Consider the following 24146-nt stretch of genomic DNA (forward strand, 5'->3'; position numbering starts at 1 on the left):
AACAAGAAGGACAAATTGAGTATCATGAGAAAGGGGAAGTAAAGTGGATAATGCAAAAATAACCTATTTGCCTGCATTTTATGTGCCAACAAGAAAACACTTTTATGGAAAGCAAAAAATAACCCTAATTTTTAGGCACCCCAACAGCTGCGCCCCGAGTTAAACTTTGCTCAGCTGGTTCGGACTCGAGCCCCAGGTCGGATAAGCCTTAAAGTAACGGTACGCTCTGTGTCGATTGGACAGTTTGAGGGTAATACCACTGAGCTAAAAGATCAAATACAAATAGTGGTAAGTGACGCAGTTATACGTCTCCCAATACCTTGTTGCCACGGTTTCAGTCTTGTTTTACGCTGCTTAATCTGGTCTCTTATAACAGGTCATACGTTGTCTCTCATTGGCGTCACCTGAATGTTCAACTCAGCAGATCCTCATGGCCCCAAATTCACACCTTACGGTGACCACAAACAAGTAAGAGGCATACTGACCTACATGTCCACAACTTTGGAATGATACACTCTCTATCTGGAAGCGTGATAACAATATTTGATACTTAGGGAAGGAGAAGCGGCTGTTACCTCCAGAATCCTTCAGTGCTTCCCCAACTCCTCAGTGATTGAAGATGATAGAAAGGGACATCTGAAAGCTGGAGGTGTCACAGGATTCAGTATCTTGCAGATCACAGCCATAGAACCATTTGGAGTTACCCAAAGCCTCGTCACTGGATTACAGGTAGGAGAGAGAACATTGTTTTAATACAAATGTGTGTTTGTAGCCCTAAAGATACAAATTGGTGGACAGGTAGCTTGACCAAGAGATGAGCTCCCCCTTTCCCTATTTGGACATGGGTAAGATGTGTGGGTGGTGTCTGTGTATATTTTAGAAGCTGATGTTTGATCACTCATCATCTCCAGGTCCTGCCAAAGTCCTGCTCACCCGCTACTTCTCCATCCGGAGGGGGGGGTGCATCTTGCAGCATATGGTGCTATGTTTTATGCTATTTATGTTTGATATGCTATTTAATAATTATATATTTTTTTTAATAGTTTTATGTTTTGCTATGTGTAGAACAAGGGTGGGTAAACATCAAGAATGAGGTTCAGGAGGTTGTGTCTTATATTCCATCTTGTTATGTAAACCCTATTCCAGGTGGCTCCTGTGTCCTACTTTAGAATTGAAGTCAAACCCAAGCTCCATACTAAAAGTGGACTTCCTTTGGCATCATTTCCCCTTGGGATAACCCTGAGGCTGACTGTCTACTTTTACTCTAACATTGGAGAGAGATTCCATGCCCAGACAACTCAGCTTGGCTTGGCAATTAACAGGTACATGGAGGATACATACTGTGTAAGGATGTTTTTATATCAAGCTCTCACAAACTTGCCATCTCTCCGGCTCCTCACAGCATTCTCTGGGTTCTAGAATCTTATTCTTGGAATGCAGACTAACTTTGCACTTGACTGTCAACTCACTCGGTCTGACTACCCGAGTGACCCGATCAGGGCCACCTCTAATGGGCTGAATGCTCATCAAGTCTGCTCTCCCACAAACATTGTGGGCAGCATGGTGGCTAAGTGGTTAGCACTTCTGCCTTACAGCACTGGGGTCATGAGTTCAATTCCTGACCATGGCCTTATCTGTGAGGAGTTTGTATGTTCTCCCCGTGTTTGCGTGAGTTTCCTCCGGGTGCTCCGGTTTCCTCCCCCACTCCTAAAACATACTAGTAGGTTAATTGGCTGCTAACAAATTGACCTGTGTGTGATAGGCAATTTAACTTCAATAGTATTTTTATTTTTCTCCAAATTTGTGATAGGCAATTTAGACTGTAAGCTCCAATGGGGCAGGGACTGATGTGAGTGAGTTCTCTGTACAGCGCTGCGGAATTAGTGGCGCTATATAAATAAATGGTGATGATGATGATACATTGGACTACCCGAACAAACACAAACCCTCACTAAAAACCACAAATCACAGTATCTGGGATGGGACCTTCAGTCACCCACGTTGTCACCCAAAGTGATCATAGATAAAAAGGTACTACACTGCTAAGGTACGTTATAGTAGTGCGTTCTGCTTAACTCCTACCCAATATTATCCTTAGGTCAATTCCAAGAATGTGTATCTCTTACCACCGTCCTATCATTCTGGAGCTTTTGTTGGTCCAACATGTAACAGTGAAAAACTTACTAAAGTTGACCAACTCTGTCAATAAAATGGCAATTGGCAGCGTTGATGAACGCTCATCCTAGTGGTGAAAACTAAGCTAAATCATAATTATAATAGATTCTCTCAGCTATTGGTCATTTATTGAAATTATCAGAACAATTAAGTTAACTCATGGTCAAGCCATTGAGGGACATTATCTACAAATCTAGTCTGTTCCTATGGGCTGATTATAATCTGCACTGTCTCTGGCATTCTGACAGTAGCGATCATATTGGGATATGCTGTCCTCTGCACTGAGAAACCATGCCAAGTGAAAAAAGAGAAAAGAGAAAGAAAAGAAAAGAACATGTTTTACATTCTAAGTCATTTTAATAGAATATGATGTTAAAGTCTATGTACGTGTTCCATCAGAGATTTTTATAAATGATCTCTCATTCAGTCATGTGACAGACACAAAGTGTGGACATTCCTCTAGATCAGGGGTGTCCAACCTTTTAGCTTCCCTGGGCCACATTGGAAGACGACGAGTTGGTTTGGGCCGCACATAAGATACACTAACAATAACGATAGCTGATCATCCAAAAAACCATAGAAAACATAGTTAACATTTATATGTATGAGAAAAAAAGTGATATATATATATATATATATATCACTTTTTTTTCAAATACCCCTATACTTACCTTTCAATCGCCCTGTTCAAAAAATCCTCTCTAGTTATTATACTATAATCACTTTTTGTATTGTTTCAATGCAATATCAATAAAGTGCATTTGAGCCAGGCATTGTATATCAGGGTGCCCTGACCAGGCCTGCGGTACCGGACATATACATCACTGTGACCCCAAATTGTGACCTGTTTTGCTAATTGCACCACTATCTTAGTTAAGGGATAACAACTTATAATGGGCCAAAGAGAATAATATATAATGCCCCATTAGTATTACAAGTAGAAGTATATAGCAGGGAGATAAGGTCCATGATGCTCCAGGACCAGGTGACTTTTATTCACTGGTCAGCGTCCCTTGAAATAATAAAAAAAATCCCCCTTAACTTACCTTTTAATCGGCTTGTTCTCCTGTCCTCTTCTCTTCTTTTCTCCAATTCTGTGCTGCTGATTGTTCTTCTCGCGCGGGTGACTCCTCTGTGCTGCGCTCAGCAATGGCTGTTGGGCATGATGACATCACGCCCGACATTCACTGCGAGCACCGCACGGAGGAGACAAGGGAGGGAGCCGGAGTACCAGCTGACGTGACCGCGTGACCGCAAGGTAAGTATTTTTTCTTTTTTTTGCAGGATTTTTTTTTCCATTAACAGTGCTGCCCCCTTGCCACAACCAAAACTCCTTCTGGGCCACATTTACAGGCGTGCTGGGCCGCGGGTTGGACAACCCTGCTCTAGATCAACACTGTATGGTGAGAACAAAGCCGTTTCCATAGCAATAGAATGTCTGCTCTGATCAGATATTTTATAAATGGGAGCTGAAAACTAGTTAATGTTTGCGCTCACATGACTTGTAATTATCTTCGCCATAGGCAGTGCTAGTTAGAGGTTTATGTGGTAGGTGTATTAATGGCGAAGAGGTGACTGCCGGCTCACATTTTGCGGTCCAGGGTCTTATAGCTTTTGTTATACCACAGCAGAAACACTTTTTTCCCTCATACAGCTTTACATTTTGGATACATCTGCTGAATATATTCTAAATATGAGACATTTATTTTTATTTGAAATCTTGTTTCTGTCTTGTAGAGATGATCTCTTGCTGATTGAACCAGATATTAATAATTACACCTTTCTGGTCACAACGGTGACCCACGGTGTGACACTTCTGAGGATGTGGGACAAAGCACACCCAGGAATGGCAGATTTTGTGCCGATATCCGTAGAAGATGCCATATACCCACAGCTCACACAGCCCTACAGAGTTGGAGAAGTCGTCTGTTTCAATACAGAGTTGGTGAACAGTAACAGTGAGTATACTACCAATATTGCCAGGCCCCAAGTCTGCCCACAATGGGCCTGATTCAAGTCCAAAACGTAACTTGCCCACAACTTGTGGTTAGAAAAAAAAGGAGTATGGAACTTGAGTGTATTCTGCATGTACTCAAATCCGAGTGGAACTCAAGATGTATTTCAATTTGAATCTAGGTGTAAGTTCGCTCTGCCTAAACGCTCTTTGCCGTATGTTAACGGATACAAGAGAATGCAGGATATGCACATGTAATATAAGGTCAGATCAGAACGCATACAAAAAAATCTATTTTAGAAAATAAATGAAGAACTAATAATACTATAATCAGTAATAAAAAATAAACATTACATACATAAATCTACATGTCCTTAATGCATACATACAATGCGTTTTTATAGTCTCTTTTACTTGCATACACATCTTCTTTGCTAGCTAGTGACATGCCTATGTGTAGTTTTCAATACAAAGACTATGCCGTGACAGTCATCACTATCACTTGGCACTTACCCTTGCCCTGTGGCTGGTGCAAATGATAAGGCTAAAGCAGGCACACTTACAAGCACCCAGGACTTGAATCAGACACGTCTGCGTGGGTACATCCTCGCCACGCCTTTAGTGTACATTGTCTATGTTCGTTCGCCCCTTCCCACTCCCATTCCGCCCTTTAAGTCATAACTGTCATTTGCGTCTACACATAAATCACAAGAACTTTAAGTTTTGTTTCGGCGCATGCACAAAGAAAATTTGCGCAAGATATGGCATGCAAATGGCCTGACGTCTGGACATGAATGAGGCCCAGTGGTCATAGGCCCCACCACAATTCGACAAATCCATCTCTTTCAAGTGTCTCCAATTGGGACTAACTCAAGAAGATAAAGGCGTTTAGAGGGTATTAGATATTATACTCTCTGTGAGAGTAGTAAAATAAAGGACTTATTCACTGCTCATTGAAGCATATATTGCCCTTTATATAGTTAACATTGAAAGCACTTATTAAGCCAACTACAGTACATCGTTGGATCCAGACTTGGACCTCCTACAGTTTGTGTAGGGAGGCCTTGCCCTGGAGTAGGTGTTGAAGGTTCTTCCAAAGACAGGTGAAAGTAAGGGGCCACCTTAGGAAAAATGTTTCCTGGGTCCTAGTGTAGCTTTAATGTGTTTGCATAAAGTGTCAAATAAAGCTATTAATACAAACCAGGGATTAGTTATGTCCTTCATGTTGGGAAGGAGTTACAAAGGCCCACTAGAGCGTTAGAACATGATAACTTTCACGTACAATTGGACCCCATCTCTTCACCAGATGAGCCGGGGATCTGGCAGGTGTCTCCAGGTCAGTTCCTGCAATTAGATGGAGTGACAGGTGTCGCGGTAGCTCGCAGTAAAGGAATCACTAATGTCTTCTATATGATCACTGGGCTGTTAACAACATACAAGCAGGTGAGTCACAGGTACAGTGGGAAATAAGTTTCTGTCTGGCTGATGAGATGCACCTTCTGCTTTGGCAAGTGCTCTTTATATATAGATTTTCACAATGTATTAAATAAATAAATAACCATTTGTTGGCCTGCTGGCTGAGATGGGAATGTGTTTGATAGAAAAGGTACAAAAGTCACTTAAAATTCCTGCCTACTTTCACTTTGGGGGTGGCTACATAACAGGTAAAAAATATGGAAGGTGTCAAGGGGCACATAGCCTCAAGTTACCACCGACTCTGTGTCCACCTGTAAAAGCTGGTCACATGATGCACGATAATAATAAATTACGTGAGCGCTGTAGATCTACATACACATTATATATATATATATATATATATTTCCAGGTCAGTGGACAGATTGGTTCTTCGGACATTGTGCCAAATTGTGCACTTGATGTGAAACACTTAAAAACTAGATCAGACCACTGAGCGCAGTAAGACAATTTAGAGGAGACACAGAAACATGGTATTTTTTTTCCAGGTGACGATCATACCCTCAGAGTCCCTCATATTAAGTGCTATGCCGCAAAGACACCTCACGAACTTCCCTGGCAGACTTGAATATACAATACTTGTCTCTACCAGCTCCACAGAGCCTGTCCTGAAAGGTAATGTCTGGAAATGTTTCCATATGTTCTGCTCTCTGTTATTTACTTTTGTTATTAACTCTCAGGGTTATTTACAAAAAGTGGAAGAATGTGGACATTAGTGGTTTTTCCTTTTTAGCACCAATGCACCTATTTGTCCACCGAGTGCGTAACAAGGAACATGCCAACGTTCCACTTTGGGAAGTGCCCAGGTGCAAACTCTGTGCAACTTCTGGGATTGTGGACTCTACTTGGAATGTCCATGCCGGCATCTGTAAAGATGGGACTTCAAAATCCTGCCTAATTTCAATTAGGATCACCCCCTTAACTTTCACACTTTTCTCCTAAAATACTGCTCACTCGAGCCTCCTTTATGTCCTAAGAGTAAAGGGACATCTAGGCTGCCTTCCATTCTCATGTTACTTTTGTATTAAGAGCAGCGCCGGTGCTAGGGTCCTTGGCGCCCTAGGCACAGTGTGAAAATCGGCGCCCCCCCTTTAAAAATCGGCGCCCCCCCCCCCGCCGTGGGTACCCTGTCAAAATTGGCGCTGCGCTTCCCTCCCCTCAGCTCCCCTCCCCATGTCTTTCTTTATATTACCTGCATGAAGCTGCTCCACTCTGCTCTGTCTTCTCTCCTCCCCTCACAGACACTGTCGGGCCGTGATGATGTCATCATCGCGGCCTGTCACTGTCAGTGAGCGGAGGGGAGGAGACAGAGCAGAGAGGAGCAGCTTCATGCAGGTAAGATTAATAACCCCTTCCCCCCTCTCCTCCGTGGATTTCCGCACAATTTTAAATGACCATAGTCATTTTTTTTAAATTTTCAGGCGCCCTGCAGAGCCCGGCGCCCTAGGCAATTGCCTAACCTTGCCTAATGGGAGCGCCGGGCCTTATTAAGAGTACAAAAAAAATGCACTTTCATATATAAAGTGTACTGGGTTGGTGAAAAGGGATCTCATTGGAAATATAGGCAGATAACTGATCTCCAGCACATGTAAAAATCAAGTAGTTATTTTGAAGGTTGGGGGGGGGGGGTTCTGCAGCCATCTAATAAACTAGGAACACCCTATCATGATTAAACCCAGATCAGAATAATTCTGAAAATAAAATGTTGATGCTTCTTCTAATTTCTCCTGTTACTGAACAGAGAAGTGTTTATTTGCTTCAGTCCAAAACATCTGTTCATTGTCATGCTGATTGTCCCATTATCAGTTGGAGAACTTCGAGCATAGGTTACGACTTCTAAGACAGGCCAAACTTTGGTATAAAGAAACGTTTCGCTTCAAGGATTTCAGTCATCATATATTTCTTATGTGAAACACAACTGATCAAAGCAATACTCCCCACAATACATGTTTGTGAAGACCTGTATAATTTTGTAACCTCTGAAAGTAACCAGATGTTTCTATAAATACATTCCACATAACGAACCTAAAGGGATGATGTTTCTCCCCTAGGAATCAATATAACCAAATCATGTTTTATATGTACACGTACAAATACAATCAAGCCAGGTTTAGTGGAACTTATGATATGTCTCTGCTTTGTCCCAGTAGGGAGAGGAGGTATATTATTAGGAGCCAATAGAAATTGTTTTACGTTTGTAAAATGGATTAGCATACCAGAACACCTAATGCATTCGGGTCAGAGAAGAGGGGAATTTTGGCAAAAAAGAAAGCTGGTGGCAGCATTTTGTTGTTAATAGAATGTAAGATAGATTTAATTTGTTTTGCAGTCATTTTTAGATATGCCAGATGATTTAGTTTTGATTAACCCCTTCACATCCATGTGTCATGCATTCCCGGATCGGTCTTCTTGTGATAATATCCCCCCCCGGAAAAGTGCAACTATCACCCAGTGAAGGTCATTCTAAATATCTTCCTGTTATAGAACAGGAAATCTCTTTTGTAGATTAAGAGACTTTTCTGCCCCTAACTCGCATTCAGCAACAAACACCCCAAAAATCCATCCCCATAGTTGCTGCCATCTTATTTAGTTAAGCAATGAGCAAACCAGTTCAAATAAGTACAGTCACGTGGTAGCATGAAAAATGGCCTTTTGTGTATTTAGTAATACAGCAGTAGCGGTGATTAGCCCATAATTCATATTGTATTTTATCTATAGGTCCAAGGCAATTCTGTAGGGAGTTCCAGAGAAATGTTGCTCCCTACCAATTTTAAGGGGGTAGCCATTTTGTGGGCGGGACCAATAGTTATGAGAATGCAGCCTATCAGTTCGCTAGGTATTAGTGACATCACCGAGGCTGAAGGCTGCATGGTCTTCAATATTGGATGAGTGCACAAAATGGCTGCCTGACTATGCCCATGTTTCTATTTGCTAGGTCCTTGCAGTGACGCTCAGGTGGAGGTGATTAAGGATATTTTAACACCTGCTGATCATCTGCTCTGCTCTGTGCACTTCACTAACAAATCCCTGCAGATCTCAGCCACAAAATTGTTCCAGACCAGGCCAGCGTTCAGCACGGAGTCAGGTATGGGCAGATCTTCCCCTATACAGAAACTGCAAATGAGGTGGTAAGGAGTAATCAGGGTTCTGATTAACTGTATGGACTTCATATGCTTAATATGTTATAAATACAGCAAAGGGGGTCAGCAATAATTATATTTTGTCACATGAAAACATAGTTGCCTACTCCATCTGAGTTCCAGAGAAAGTCTAAGGTTTTGTAGATTTATATCTGATAGAGTCCTGGCATTAATAATGACCAATTGTCCAATATCACGGGTGGATAATAATAGGGTTTTTTGGGACAGTAGCCCAAGGTCCAGATCTCTAAATAGCCAGCCCTGGTGCGAATATATTATGTTTACCAGCTTATATCATTATGCAGGCGGTTCTTCAAAATCCAACACAACTTCACTGCCATGGCAATGTGGGACATTTCTATGGGCATAGGGATGCCATACCTGGTATCTGGTACCTACTTGTCCTTCTCCACCATGGGAGGTTTCTATCCTCCCTGAGCTCACATTAGGACACCTGCGTTACGGAGTGACAGGTGTACCGCCTCAGTCAACCTCCTCACCCGCCACTGTCCTTGGATCAGGTCACTGGTCCTTTTATTCAGTTTGCTGATCTAAACCTAGACACCAGACAAAGATTCTGGACACGTTTGGCAGGACTAACTTCTTAGTCTAGTTGTGATCATTTTTTTACTGTTACTGATGCCTTATGTGGGAAATATATCTCTGGACTTCTCTGCGCCCATTCCTTGGTCCACCTTCCTGTATGGGAGTGCCAAGTTGCATTTTATGGTTCTTCTGAAATAGTCAATCTGCCACTTAACTGTGCTCATGCTTATCAGATGGTCCTAACCCTTAACATATTGGGTCATATATTCATGTCTTAAATTGAGAGCTGACTTACCAGGAGTGATAACTGAAGCCTCCAAAAAGCAGCCACTCCAAGAGCCAGCAGTCCCTGTCAGCTACTGACTTCACAAAATCTCATAAACAATACACTAAATCAAAGTGGTTCAATCAATATATAAAGCAAACAGAAAAGAATCGCACACAACCTCCAGCACACTGCTATCAGACAGTAAAAATATTAAACTGACTACTATTTATAAATAGAATACGTGCAGACGTTTTAAAATAAATGCAGAAGTCTTTGTTAAGTTGCGTACAGTTTAACAACAGATTAATATATTACACAATTTGGATAGTCTCACTGTAAAGGTTTAGGACCATCTGTTTAACAGAGCACTGTGTAGTTGTGGATGGCTTCTCATATAATTGCAAATGTGTGTAACTAAGACTTCTGCATTTTATTCATAAATAAATCTGCAAATCTGCCTAGTGTCAGTCTACATTACAATGAAGAATGCACTGATACCACAGACAGCTGTCTATTTAGTTCCCGAATTTTGGGGAGTCCTCCCGAACTCCTGGACGAGTAGGCAACCTACTCGACACTTTTGGAGGCAGAGCTTATTGACACAATTGCACCATTAAGCCCAGCCCCTGCCATTCAATGCCGTGAATTTAAGCTATTTTATAGTAGGGGGTAGTGCTATGGTGACACTTCACTGAAAGTATGTTTCTCATGATCGTAAAGACATTTTCATTTCAAGCTCAGACAAATATAAATAGTTAAGTTGATGCCTATGTATGAATTTATTTTCAAAAATAAATTTTTAATGAAAAAAATAATTTTTTATTCAAATACTCCTCCCAACAAGTAAATTTCATATTGAACTTCAGCAAATGTGTGCCATTGAAAGTTAATTTGTGAAATTGCTTTGCTCGTTAATGCCTAATAACAATGAGTTGTGTTATGACAAGTAGGGTAAGTCTTAAACAGCCCTATTTGGTAGAAGGCCAACTTTTCTGGTTGTAGTAGTCCATAATGTGGAAGAATAGATCGCCAAGCAAAGATAAACGACAGTCCATTGTTGCTTTAAGAAAATGAAGGTCAATCATTCCGGATAATTGCAACAAGTGTCATCATGTGCATTGGCAAAAACCATTAAGCTCTATTACGAAAAAGGCGCTCATGAGGATCTCGCAGGAAAGGCAAACCAAGAGTAACCTGTGCTGCACAGGATAAGTTTATTAGAGTCACCAGCCTCAGAAATCGCCTATGAACAGCACACAGATTAGAGGAGAAATATATACTTCACTCAGTTCAAGCAGCAGACACCTCTCAACATCAACTGTTCAAAGGAGACTGCATTAATCTGGCCTTCATGGTAGGATAGCTGCAAAGAAACCACTACCGAAGGAGAAAAATCAGAAGAGACTTGCTTGGGTCATGGAGCACAAGCAGTGGACATCAGACGAGTGAAAAGCTGTCCTTTGGTCTGATGAGTCCAAATTTGAGATTCTCAGTTCCAACCACCGTATCTTCGTGAGACACAGGGAAGGTTAGTGGATGATGTCTGGAGGTGTGGTTCATGGCAGAGGAGATGCTGTGCTGGTGACACAGATGGTGATTTACTTAGAACTAAATGCTCACTTAACCAGCATGGCTACCACGGTATTCGGCAGTGACAAGTCACCCCATCTGGTTTGCCCATAGATGGCCATCATTTATTTTTCCAAACAGGACAATGACCCAAAACACATCTCCAGGCTGTGTTCGAACTATTTGACAAAGGAGGAGGGTGATGGAGTCCTGCATCTGATGACCCGACCTCCACAGTCATCTGACCTAAACCCAGTAACAATGGTCTGCGATGAGTTGAACAAAAGAGAGAAAGAAAAGCAGCCAAGAAGTGCTCAGCTTATGTGGAAACTCCTTCAAGACTCTCGGAGCCTCCTAGGTGGCTACCTCATGAAGCTGGTTGAGAGAATGACAGGAGTGTGCAAAGCTGTTACAGGGCAAAGGCTGGTTACTGTGAAGAATCTAAAATATAAGATTGTTTTGTTTTGTTTAACATTTTTTTGGTCACAAATTTGTGTTATTTCATAATTTTGCTGACTTTTATTTTACACATTTTTGTATAATAGTAAAGTAAAACACCCTTTTATGAGTAGATGTGTCCAAACTTTTGACTGGTACTATGTAGGAGTATAGATAAAAATATATCTCATATGCAGTTGGTAAATGTAAATACAACATTAATGTTTAAAGTCTGAAGGATGTATTGCTTTGTTGTTCAGCAGAAATACAAATTCGATTAGACAACTTTTATACTATTTCTTGGCCCTAAGACACAGTTTTGTGAGTGCGTATGTTGTACTTGCAGGGCAATATGTTTGTGTGATCTCCATCAGGCCACTTCCTGACGTAGAACTGCAGGCCATGAGCACCGTGGAGACTGTAGTGGAGATGAAAGCATCACTAGTGGACGGAGGGAGCGGGGTGCTCCACGTACCTTTCTATCCAGCCTTCCATCTGAACCAATCAAAGTTGGTTTTCAGCAGCCATAAAGTTGTGGGTTACATCCGGCTTTACGGAATCAGTGCCGTTATACAGAAAATAGAGGTATGAGCTGTACACCGTACACTAGAGCTCTGCTCCCAAGGGCCATTCGGATTAAGAACACAATATTGACCAGTAAGCACAAACGAGCGTATTGTGTGTTTTTTAAAAAATGCTCGTAATTTGGGCAAACGCACATCCCTATTCAACTACAAGCGGTTCTGAAGAAACGTCTGTTGCTGAATACAGGTCTAGGTACGCTCTGCTCTCACAGACAAGACCCTACAGGGGATAAACAATACATATGTGTAATATAAACTACCAGCAGTACACACAGAAAAAAAAATATATTCAATTATCGGTAAAGAAAAAAGCAGAATAATCCTCCCCCATTAAATAGATGCTATTAATGTCTACTGTGCAAAAAAAAACATGTATACAGTTGCTTCTGATTGCAAACACATGTTCTGGCTGTATACACAGTCATCATCACTATCACTCGGCAATTACACCTGACCTGTAGCTGGTGCAAGTGATCCAACAGAAATACACATACCATAGAGATGCCCAAAGCTTGAATCGGACGCTGCGGTGTGTGGTTCAGCTTGGCACGCCCTTACTGTACAATGACTACATGCATAAGCCCAGTCCCCTCCGTGTTCGTAGGTTGTCTTAATTGTCCATTGCGCTTGAGGATGAATTGCGAGCACTTGCGTGCTCCGGCGTATAATGTGTTTCTAGGCATGCGTAGAGCAATTTGACGCAACATACAGTACATACCGGCATTTGCTGTCCTTGATGAATGAGGCCCTATATATTTACACATTTATTTTAGGACATTAATGGCCTCATTATATCTTACATTAGCATGTACAATTACTTAATTCCCAGCCAGATTCTCTACTGTTCTAAAACAGAATCTTTCACACAGTCCATATATCCTAGTGTATTATGTTTCCTAAATTGGGATATCTACTTTGTGCCATGTGTATTACACACAGTACTTACTAGTTACACTGCAGAATTACCAACTTACTGAATATGCAACATTGGCAAATGAGACTGAAAAAAAATCTCAACAAAATGGTCATTTAAAATGTTGTTAAAAGTAACAAACAACTATAAATTGAATACCTTAACATTATGAATAACGTTTATACTATTCAAATTTTTTTTTTTTCAAATGACAGTGTTTTGTTTGTTAGTAATTAGAACCTAATTGACCTAATATTGCAAATGTTTCTGCACTCTGGGAAATATAATACTGTAAAACAGAATATATAAAATAATATAATAATACAAATAATATAAAAATACTCATCCTTATCCTTCTGTTAATTAGAAGCCTGCTATGACATACATACAGCATATGTAGATTATATATATATATATATATATATATATATATTATATACACATTCACACACATATGTATATATATACACATACACACACACACACACACACACACACACACAATGATCAACCATGACATTAAAACCCCCACCCGCCTAATATTGTGAAGGTCCTCCTTGTGCCACCAAAACAGCTCTAGTCTATCTCCACAAGATCTCTGAAGGTGTCCTGTGGTATCTGGCACTAAGACGTTAGCAGCAGATCCTTTAAGTCCTGTAAGTAGCGAGGTGGGGCCTCCATGGCTCAGACTTGTTTTTCCAGCACATCCCACAGTTCGGATTGAGATCTGGGGAATTTGGAGGCCAAGTCAACACCTTGATCTCTTTGTCATGTTCCTCAAACCATTCCTGAACAATTTTTACAGTGTGGCAGGGCGCATTATCCTGCTGAAAGAGGCCACTGCCATCAGGAAATACGGGGTGTGCTTGGTCTGCAATAATGTTTAGGTAGGTCGTACATTTGAAAAGTAACATCCACATGAATGTCAGGACCCAAGGTTTCCCAGCATAACATTGCCCAGAGCATCACACTGCCTCCGCCGACTTGCCTTCTTCCCATAGTGCATCCTGGTGCCATCTCTTCCCCAGGTAAACCACACACACGTATCCAGCCATCCACGTGATGTAAAAGAAAACGTGTTTCATCAGAGCAGGCCACCTTCTTCCATTGCTTCATGGTCCAGTTCTGGAATTCATGTGCCCATTGTAGGTGCTTTCTGCCGTGGACCGGGGTCAGCATGGGCACTCTGACTGGTCTGCTGCTAAACATCCCCATACGCAGCAAGTTGTGATACACTGTGTGTTCTGACAACTTCTATCATAACCAGCATTAACTTTTTCAGCAATTTGTGCTGCAGTAGCTTTTCTGCGAGATTGGGCCAGACGGGCTATCCTTCACTCCCCACGTGCATTAATGAGCTTTGGGCACCCATGAGTCTGTTGTCGGTTCACTGGTGGTCCTACCATGAACCACTTTTGGTAGATACTAACCACTGCATACCGGGAACACCCAAGACTTGCCGTTTTCGAGATGCTCTGACCCAGTTGTGTAGTCATCACAATTTAGCACTTGTCAAAGTCTCTCAGATCATTACACTTGACCATTTTTTTCTACTGCCAACACATCAACTGCAAGAACTGACTGTTCATTTGCTGCCCAACATTTCTCACCCCATAACAGGTGCCATTGTAACAAGATAATTAATGTTATTCACTTCACTACACAGTGGTTTTAATGTTGTTGCTGATAAGTGTATATACACGTTACCAATCTCACATTAATACTTTTATATTACTTCTTATTCTGCAGATTGTTCCGAGTTTTCCTGACGTCTCCTTGGGAAAGGCCATTGTTTCAGTAAAGCGTCCAGGACTCGTCCTCTTCCCTGTCTCTATTTTAAACTTTCGATCCATTCAGATGTCCGCAGTGCCGCTGTTTATTAATCTTTCTTGTGACCTTACCGGACAGAACATGGCGCTGCCTGTAAAGGCGGCAGTGGAAGGTGTGTATGACGCCATTGCATAAGGTTACAGTCTAACAGGTCTTTCAAAATGTTAATAAGAAGTAATTGTTCTATATCACATTAGTGCTATGGTTAAGCTTTGCATATAAAGTCAATACAAAACATATTCTATATAGAAACGTATAACTAAAATAATAACATTTACATCTATATAAAAACTATGTTATATGACGGCTGTTCATAACAGTGGGGGTAGCTATTTTGTGAGCTTAATTACTATTTATTAATATGCGTTGTATCAATTCATAGGAACTGGTGACATCACTCAGATGCATAGCTTTCACATATCTTATATAAAGACAGAAAAGCTGCATAGTCCAGTGGCATCATTATAAGACATGGAAATTGAAACCACTTAATTACTAAAACAAAAATACAATCAAAATATGCTAAAATAGATTATTTTTTTAAAAAAATAATCAGAATAAAATTAAATGAAATTATTGCTTTTTATAGTTATAAGGTTGTTTGCTTGTGTCAATTGCGTGCATTACGAGAATTGAACCATCTGAAGTTGAAATTCATACATACAGATAATAGAAACATTTCCAGTAGACTCGGACACCAATCACTGTCAAGCAAACAAAAATAAGCCAATCACAATGCAACAGTCACTATCACATGACTATAGCACCATAAAGGCAACATGTCACCATGAGATATAAATCTATTAGCGTGCAAGTCACAGCAAGGATGGCAAAAGCCTCAGTGTGAAGATCTTGCCTTATTCCCCAGTCATCACATACATTTCCTGATAAACATACTTTGAGGAGCATCATTTCTGCAGGTCCGTTTATGGATTCTGTGGATGTGGTGTAGGCCGTGTTCTGCATTTACAGTTGTTAAAAAAATGCATAAAATGTTTTTAAGTTCTAAAATTTAAACTGTCAGATATATTGTTGAGTGCAACCCGACTTTTTACTGGTCTTTAAAAACGAAAGTTTAGGCCGCCTGGGTCCCGTCTTTGGTCTCAGTTATGTGCATAGTGGATTTTTGGAGGGCAAGAATACATGCCTATTATTCATACTCTGCCTGTTCAGTCATTCCCGAACACGCACGCACACACACACAAACTGGAGATTATTTTATTGAGCAGCCAATAAACATAACCTGAATAAAACATACTGCGGGAGAAAGCCAGAGCACCAGGAGGAAACCCACGGAGAACATACAAACAACACACAGATAGGGCCCTCTTCAGAACTAACCACTGTGCCACTAATTGATATACTGTATATCAATGACAAATTGGCAAATAGGCATATATAGATGATAGTCAGTTACTATGTTGTGTACAAAATGGCTTGATATAAAGTAGATTCTGAGGGGTAAATTTACTAAACTGCAGGTTTGAAAAAGTGGAGTTGTTGCTTATAGCAACCAGATTCTAGCTGTCATTCTGTAGAATGTACTAAATAAATGATAACTACAATTTTCAAACCTGCAGTTTAGTAAATATACCCGAGAGTTTTTGAATAGGCGGCATGTTTATTATTCTATACTGTGACCAACATGATGACTATCAATTATTTATATTACAGATGAAGATGAAGAGACTGGGTTAATATCACAACTAATAGATTCTTTCCATGTTATACTCTTCACCGTATTTGCTGTCCTGGCCTCTACTTCTGCCATGTTTATTGGTAAGTTATCCAAACCTAGGTTCTTCTAAAACACCAATACTCCCTGGAACCAAGCTGTCCACAATACTTCACTCAATCCAAGAGTCAACTATAGCAAATATATGTGCAAGAAACAGGGCCGGATTAAGGTTTGTGAGGGCCCCTAACAATACATTTGCCTGCAGTTAACTGATGATGTGACTACATTAGCGGAGCCGCTCAGTCAGCCACCTCTCTGATCTCCACACTTAAAAAGTGTACGTTTGCATCCCTCCAAGGTCTACATATATACAGTATTGCCCTGCCCATGGTCCATCCCTGTACATGGTAAATGCTGAAGACAATGAGTCATACTTGGGCGGGCGCTGGAGGATAAGCGAGAAGGATGCAGACAGGCGCAGTCATGACAGCCCCCTCTCCTCCGCATCTTCACCCCCAGTAGTTCTCATTCATCAATCCGTTCTGCCATACAAGTCTGATTTTAATGAAAATGAAATAATTGGAAAGACCTTTTAAAAAGCCGAGTGTAGTTTCTAAAACATGGGAACATAAACATTGGTAGGGAGTGAAGGAGGCCGGATTTTAAATCAAGGACTATTTTGTTTTTACCTACCGCATATTAGCCTGGTGTGGAAAGCGAGGGGCTGCTACAAGCCTGGGGCAACCTTACCAGTTAATCAGTCCCTGGTAAGGAGTCCACCTCCCGTGGAAGTTACAGGCCAATCTTTCCTGTATGTTAACCTGAAAATTAACAGCATCTAAACGCTATATTTGACATGAACAACTATTTATGTTTTTTAATGTTGCAATTGGGCCACCCGCTGGTAATCGTTTTTCCGATGACGACAATTCCGACAAGCTTCAGACCTATTAAAAAAAAAAAATCAGATTGCATAAAAAAATGAATACAGTAAAAACAGACTTACCTGAAAACTGAAGCTCCAGATGTCCGATGGCAATGGCACACAGACAAGCAGTCATTCCGAAGACTCAGGTGTCCGGCACTTCAGCTTGACGTCAGCACGACCTAGAGCAATGTTAATTTAAAGTGGCAATGTCTGGACCCCGCAGGTTAAGTATTTAAACACTTAACCTGCGGGGTCCAGACATTGCATCTTTAAATTAACATTGATGTAGGTCGCTCTGACGTCAAGCTGTAGTGCCGGACACCTGAGTCTTCGGAATGACTGCCCGTCTGCATGCCGGTGCCATCGGACATCTGGAGCTTCAGTTTTCAGGTAAGTCTGTTTTTATTTTATTCGTTTTTTTATGCAATCGGATTTTTGGTGTAGGTCTGAAGCTTGTCGGGATTGTCGTCATCTGAAAACCGTGCCCAACCCGGGTTACCATTATATCATAAGGAAATAGACCATCTGGACTAATAAGATACCAATTGTAGAAGATTATTGCCACTTCCTCATCTAACCTTTAGGGGATTTGATCATACAGTAATAAGGAATAATACTGCATGGAGTGACTTTCTCTGTACGTTACTATCTGAGTGAATTCCATTAAAAATTATTAGCTGCGATGACTCCCAGGTAATAATTTTAACACAGCCTATATATGCTTCAACTCTTCTACTCAGGTTTTTAATATTTCACTTAGTCTGGAATTGCTACATATTTAATTTTTGAAATCTTATTGTGGTTGTCAACCAAAGTAATTTCTACTCCCACTAAGTATCTCAGACCAACCTAAACACCTTAATAAATTCATCAGATATGTCATTAACAAGGCTACCTGTTTAATAGCCATTTCCTGGAAAAAATCAGAACCTTGCCACCATTTCAGCCCTCATGAAAATTATCTGAAATAAATGTGAGATGGAGCGGTTGACCAGCATTCGGAAGAATTCCTCAGCTCCATTCTAGAAAAAGTAGAGAAAGTAGAGAAATAGGGTTCATTTCAATAACACCCCCTTCTTTTTTAAAACTAAAGGGCACTGCATTTTGCATACGGATGACTGACAACACTTGGGGTGGCAGCCACAGGGACAAACGCAGGATTTGTAGAGGGGGTTTCCACACCACGCCGCCAGTGGGCGTGACCAGCATGGATGGGGCGTGGCTATAATTTTAGACAGTGCTTGGCTGCTCTCCAACTCTTCCTATCCCCATAATATACATAGGCAATGCTGTGTGCACTACTGTTAGGTGCACGCAGCTCTCCCTGTTCAAGCAGAGCTGTGTGAAGCGGGAGCAGGGTCCAGCCACCTCAATTATACAGTGCCCCAGGCTTGGATGGGGGGGGGGGGGGTTTCCAGGCACTAGGAACCCCCCCTCAGTTTGCCTATGATTATTATACCGAACAGTGTGTGAGTGAGTTATTTCCCTGGATTGCTGGCATAATCACAATTAAATGAGCCCCTTAAAGGCAGATTTCCAATAGCACATGTGAGTTGGGACTAACAACTTAATATATGCTGTTCAGTATTTTATCTAGTGAATCAGTGCATGTAGTTCCCGAAGTCACAGCCAAATTATCTTTTAAAATGTTGTTTTTGGGCAAAGCTTACTTCTTAAGCTCTCGTTTTACAAAATATTTATCTAAAAGTAACTTAAATAAAAAGAAAATTGACAAATATACATTACAAACAATTGTTTACACCTAAAAGTATTTTTATTAACTACTTCTTTGTTTTAAACAATAATATACAATTTGTGAATTAATTCCCAGCTCAATATCAGCTAAATATCACAAATTGTTTCGCAACCTGAACTACGGAAAATTCACTTTTGTCTGGTCATATTGTTATATCCTATATGGCTATATGTCTCTGGAAATTGATTTTTGTGTGGATGGAGTAGAATTTCTGTCATCATCGGATTTGTACTGCATGCATGTCAGTAAAGAAATGTTTTTCCATGACTTATTGTGTTTAATAGTTTTTAATAGTGTGCAGGAGTGGACAAGTTTGACACTGATTGTTTGCTGTGATATGTTGCACGGAAATTGTGAAAGATGTCTTCTGTACTGATGGTCCTGCATTTGCATCAAGTTAATCAACATAAGTACTCATAAAAGCTTGTATTATAGCCTAGGCTAGTGATTTAATTAAGACATCACTTAAACTTCAAACTCTGTTTGCGCACACTGCCGGCCAATACGGTACAGAAATCTCAGTTCATTTTCCCTCGTATCTCTATGAGCTGGGATTTTAGTAACAACTCAGATGCAATGTGTCTCCTTGGATTGTTCAAGGGACACATTGCATCACTTTGTGGAAAATTCAATGTGTCCCATTGACTAACACAATAATACAAATTAAAAGTTGCTATTGGAAATCCAACTGTTGAAAATATTCTTTTAATGACAAAAGGTGTTATCTGAAATATTCTGTTCACATATTGTTTCACCAAAGTAGTACAAATTGATATATCTGATGTTATTGTGTTCATGCGATCTATAAAAACAAAATAGTTTCACCCATTTCAAAAAGTAATTATTTAATCTGCAAAAATCATTGCATCCACAAGGATTAAATTTACACGAATTATGTTAATTCATGTATATCATAAGTTTGAATTCTACATATATAACTAGTTAAACGGATTGGTCATCTTTGAACGACCCCAGTTTACTTAAGGACAACCCTCCATGTGCCCCTTTGGTTCGGTCCTACCAAACACCCACAATCACTGGTGTCCACCAACATAGAGAGATGACGGCACTGGTGTATTCCATCAGTTCAGATGGATGTGTGTAATAAGCAAGTCTCATGATTGAATTAGCCACGTCTTCTGTTCAATCAAGAGGCACAATTACTACACAATTAAAGGGAGTTTGAATTTGTTGCCACCACTGCAAAATGAATATAAACTATGATTAATTTATATGGCTGCCATATAAACTATTTATAGTTGCTTTGACAGTGCAATACTGTTTATGCTTATATAAACTATATTAGAATTGTAATCATATGTTATTGATAAATCATATGGCATAAATACATTTAAAGAAATAAACTACCGGGTCATTATACTTGGAACCCTGGCCTGAGACAATGGTGTAAAAGGTCTAGCAATACCCCTGTCAATATATCACATTCAATCGCGCTAAAGTATTTCTATAGCACTTTATGACCTACTCTCGGAATTCTGAATTATGTATTTTAGAATCTTCTGGGATAAAAATCACTCAGCATTCTTTTCTTTGGCAAAATCTTCTTTCCATACCTCCCAACAAGAACACATTCCTTCCCTGATGAGACACTCCCCTTTAGAACACTGAAAAATCAGGGCTGTTGGGGGTTATGGATGTCTGATATTAGTCATAAAATATTTAGGTAAACTATCTAGTCTTATATAGGAAAAAGTCCATAATTATTTCTTCTTTTTCTCCAGCATACAATTGGTTAGTGAGTCAATTGCAGAGGACGCCAATTGTTTATCTGTCAACGTCACAACGTAAGTTATAATATAATACCTTACATGTCAGATATAGAATGTATGTGTGTGTGTGTGAGTGACATGTTACAGTGGTATGTTTTTGGCAGAACCTTTTGGTGTCTGTAAGGTGTTAGCAGTGTTGGATAGGGATGCTAGTCCACACAGCATTAAACTTCACCAAGTTGTTGGTTTGTTTGAGAACAGGAACAACAGCAGGAATGCAGGTATACACAGGGTTAAAGGCTGCAGCAGTTGTAACAGTTATTGAATGCAGTTAGGGTCATACAGCAGGGTCATACAGCAGTAGGATGCTGATGTCATTAATCACATTCCCCTGCCCAAGTTGGCACTAGAGGACCAACAGAGAGAGAGTGAGAGGGGAGACAGCATAGGAGTGCACTTCTCTCCAACAGTATGTACCACAAATAAATGAAAAACACATTAGAACTCCACACGAGAGGCATATATTCAGAAATAATGAAAGTAATAACAATATTGACTTATATAAGTCTATTTTTGACGGACGGCTTCCACAATGATTTCTCTTAAAGTGGGCAAATGTTTATCACCCCACCCCCTTTGACTATACTCTTATCATCCAACTTTTCCAACTTGAAAATTGGCACAATTTACCTTACGCTAGGTGATGCCTCTGATCCAGCCAGACGACACCCACTTGCTCCACTGACTTTGTCATGCCCCCAAATCGATAAGCCTTTACCTTTTCATGGTAGCCCATTTGGACATTGGTCTAGCTAGGCTTTGGGTCCCGGCAGTGAGTGTTCAGCAGCTCCAGAGGTTCCAGCTCCGCTCTTTGGGGGATGCATAGTGGCTGTGGAATGTACATTGTGATAGATTTGGAAGCACAAACATGGCTACACTGCTCATGGACAAGAGCAGGACCGGGGCCTATGGAGCGGTGAGCAGATACGTATTACTGGACCCCACTCCAATGCAAAATAATTTTACTATGGGGCATGGCGACTGCCAGTTACGCCCCTGCCTTTGGGGGAATGTAACAAATGCATACATTTTATTTAGTAGGTAGCTGAAGTTTGTAAATGGGCAATTACTACTGAATTGATGCATGCAAGTGAATGTCCTAATGTCTGTTGTTCTGCGCTCCTTGGTAAATGCCTCTGAATAAAGTGCATGGAGATCAGGAGATGCGCAATAGTTGAAATAGTAAGAGACTTATCGGGGAAGATCAATGAACCATCTTCTGTCATCTCCAGGTTACAGTCCTGATAGAGGCCCAGCAGACAACCAGAGAAGGAGGCCCAGCCCTCGTGGGTGGCTCTGGAGCATAAGATACTAAAGTACTGCAAACTATGCACATTACGTATACTTGTTTCTCTTAACTCAATACTTTACATAAGGACCTCAAAGTGGAAAACAATTACATCGGAATAAAAGAATGCGTTCATTGTTCCTGTTGTCTTTCGGTTATTTGTAGATCCTACATACATGAAATACCAGCACTGTCAACATGGACGCAAAGTTATGTTCAATGCCAATGCTGTCCAGCTATAGTGGGACATATTATTATAGACACAGAAGTGAACAGCCGGTTGTAATATAAAGTATTCTGCGGTATTCATAGTGTGGGGTAAAAGTAGTTCTGCCAACTTGTTACTTGCTCATTGTGGACATACTTACCAATAACAACCTGTATGTTCTGTACATAAACTGAAATATGCATGAACAACTTACTCCTTTATTTCTTCCAAATTAAATTACTATTGCTTTACTCTGCTATTGCCTTTACTGGGGTTGGACAATGGCATCTTCTCCATCAAGGTAAAACTGCACCAGCTTTAGCCAATGGGACTACAGTCGTTTCATTTAGTGAAACCAACGTCATTTCAGACAGTGAAGGCAAAGCAATGTCACTTGGTGAAATCTCTGAATGGATTCTACAAAGAAACATAACATATTGTGTAAATATGGTTTGGGGAATGTGATATTGTCCTGAGAAACATTACACCCTATAAGAGAACTCTCTGTAGGGCCAGCTGTCAGAAGGCTCTATTGTTCTGAAATGAGGCACCTTGTACAGTGCATGCTATCCATTTCTTCCCACAGAATCACAGGTGATATAATAAATACGGATCTTTTAGAATGTGTCAGTCGCTAAGGATTACGCTTGTGTTCCTGATAAGTGATATGAAGAACATGCACTTTTGGAAATGTTTGAGAAGTTAAAACAAACAAACATTATTCTTTGGTAGATCTCTATCAAACTATTAACAAAACCGGAAAATCCAGTGAGGCAAGACAAAAGAGATGTATGCTTTGTTTACTTACAGCTGCTAACAGGCAAACATTCACCTCCGTTAATGAGGTTCCTGTGGTCATACCTATCACAAGAGGCTGCATTGTGGAGAAGACGACTACAGCATCTCAGAGTACTAGTTTTACATTAGTAAAAGTATTGCTAATATACAATGTCATTAACAACATGGTACAGCTATACACAAGTAACAGGAATGGAGATATATTAAAAATAATGCTGGGGTGGCCATAGAGCTCAAGTGTGAGTTTTAGTGACAAATTACCATGCAGTGCCCAAGTCTGACCATCTATAGTTTAAATCAATACAACGGAAGCAGCAAGGGAACTATTACAAATACACTGTAGGCACAATGTAAATTACATCAACATAGTAACATTACTATGTAGTATTACAAAGAGGTGTTTAGCGGCACATCACAACTCAGATGGATCACTATGCCAACACTTTTGAGAACATGTTAGGCATGAGAAAGATCCAACTGCAACTACCAGAAACTTCTGTGAAAATCCTGCAGATCAAACAAAGATGATAAGCGGGAGATCAAAGCAGAGCCAGCCTGAGATGTTCATGCACCCCGGGCAGACATCTATTGCCAGTGTTGGACTGGGGCATGAAGGGCCTACCGGGGGACTGGGGTGTGGTCAGACATCATAGAGGCGGGACCAGACACTAGAAGGGGAGTGCTCAGTCCACGAAGGACAGCTAGCACCTTAGTGTAGTATATAAAGAATGCAGTGTGTGTATAAAGAATACACATTTTTGACCTGCCCCTTAGATTGGGCAGAACAGTCACCAAAAATCAAGATTGTCC

General features: G+C 40.6%; 1 protein-coding gene across 1 annotated transcript in view; it reads left to right on the top strand.

The window, feature by feature from the left end:
* Positions 1–22537, top strand: part of NUP210L (nucleoporin 210 like) — a 68079-nt gene extending 45542 nt beyond the window's left edge. The window contains exons 30-42 of the mRNA XM_075187452.1: positions 136–288; positions 377–468; positions 555–729; positions 1147–1322; positions 3913–4133; positions 5436–5572; positions 6091–6217; positions 8538–8687; positions 11910–12148; positions 14810–15002; positions 16565–16669; positions 20995–21057; positions 22275–22537. Coding sequence (XP_075043553.1) covers positions 136–288; positions 377–468; positions 555–729; positions 1147–1322; positions 3913–4133; positions 5436–5572; positions 6091–6217; positions 8538–8687; positions 11910–12148; positions 14810–15002; positions 16565–16669; positions 20995–21057; positions 22275–22357 — 1914 coding nt within the window. The 3' untranslated portion in view covers positions 22358–22537. The remainder of the gene's footprint in view (positions 1–135; positions 289–376; positions 469–554; positions 730–1146; positions 1323–3912; positions 4134–5435; positions 5573–6090; positions 6218–8537; positions 8688–11909; positions 12149–14809; positions 15003–16564; positions 16670–20994; positions 21058–22274) is intronic.
* The last annotated feature ends 1609 nt before the right edge of the window (positions 22538–24146 follow it).

The sequence above is a fragment of the Mixophyes fleayi genome, chromosome 10 (assembly GCF_038048845.1).
Source record: "Mixophyes fleayi isolate aMixFle1 chromosome 10, aMixFle1.hap1, whole genome shotgun sequence".
Classification (NCBI taxonomy): Eukaryota; Metazoa; Chordata; class Amphibia; order Anura; family Limnodynastidae; genus Mixophyes; species Mixophyes fleayi.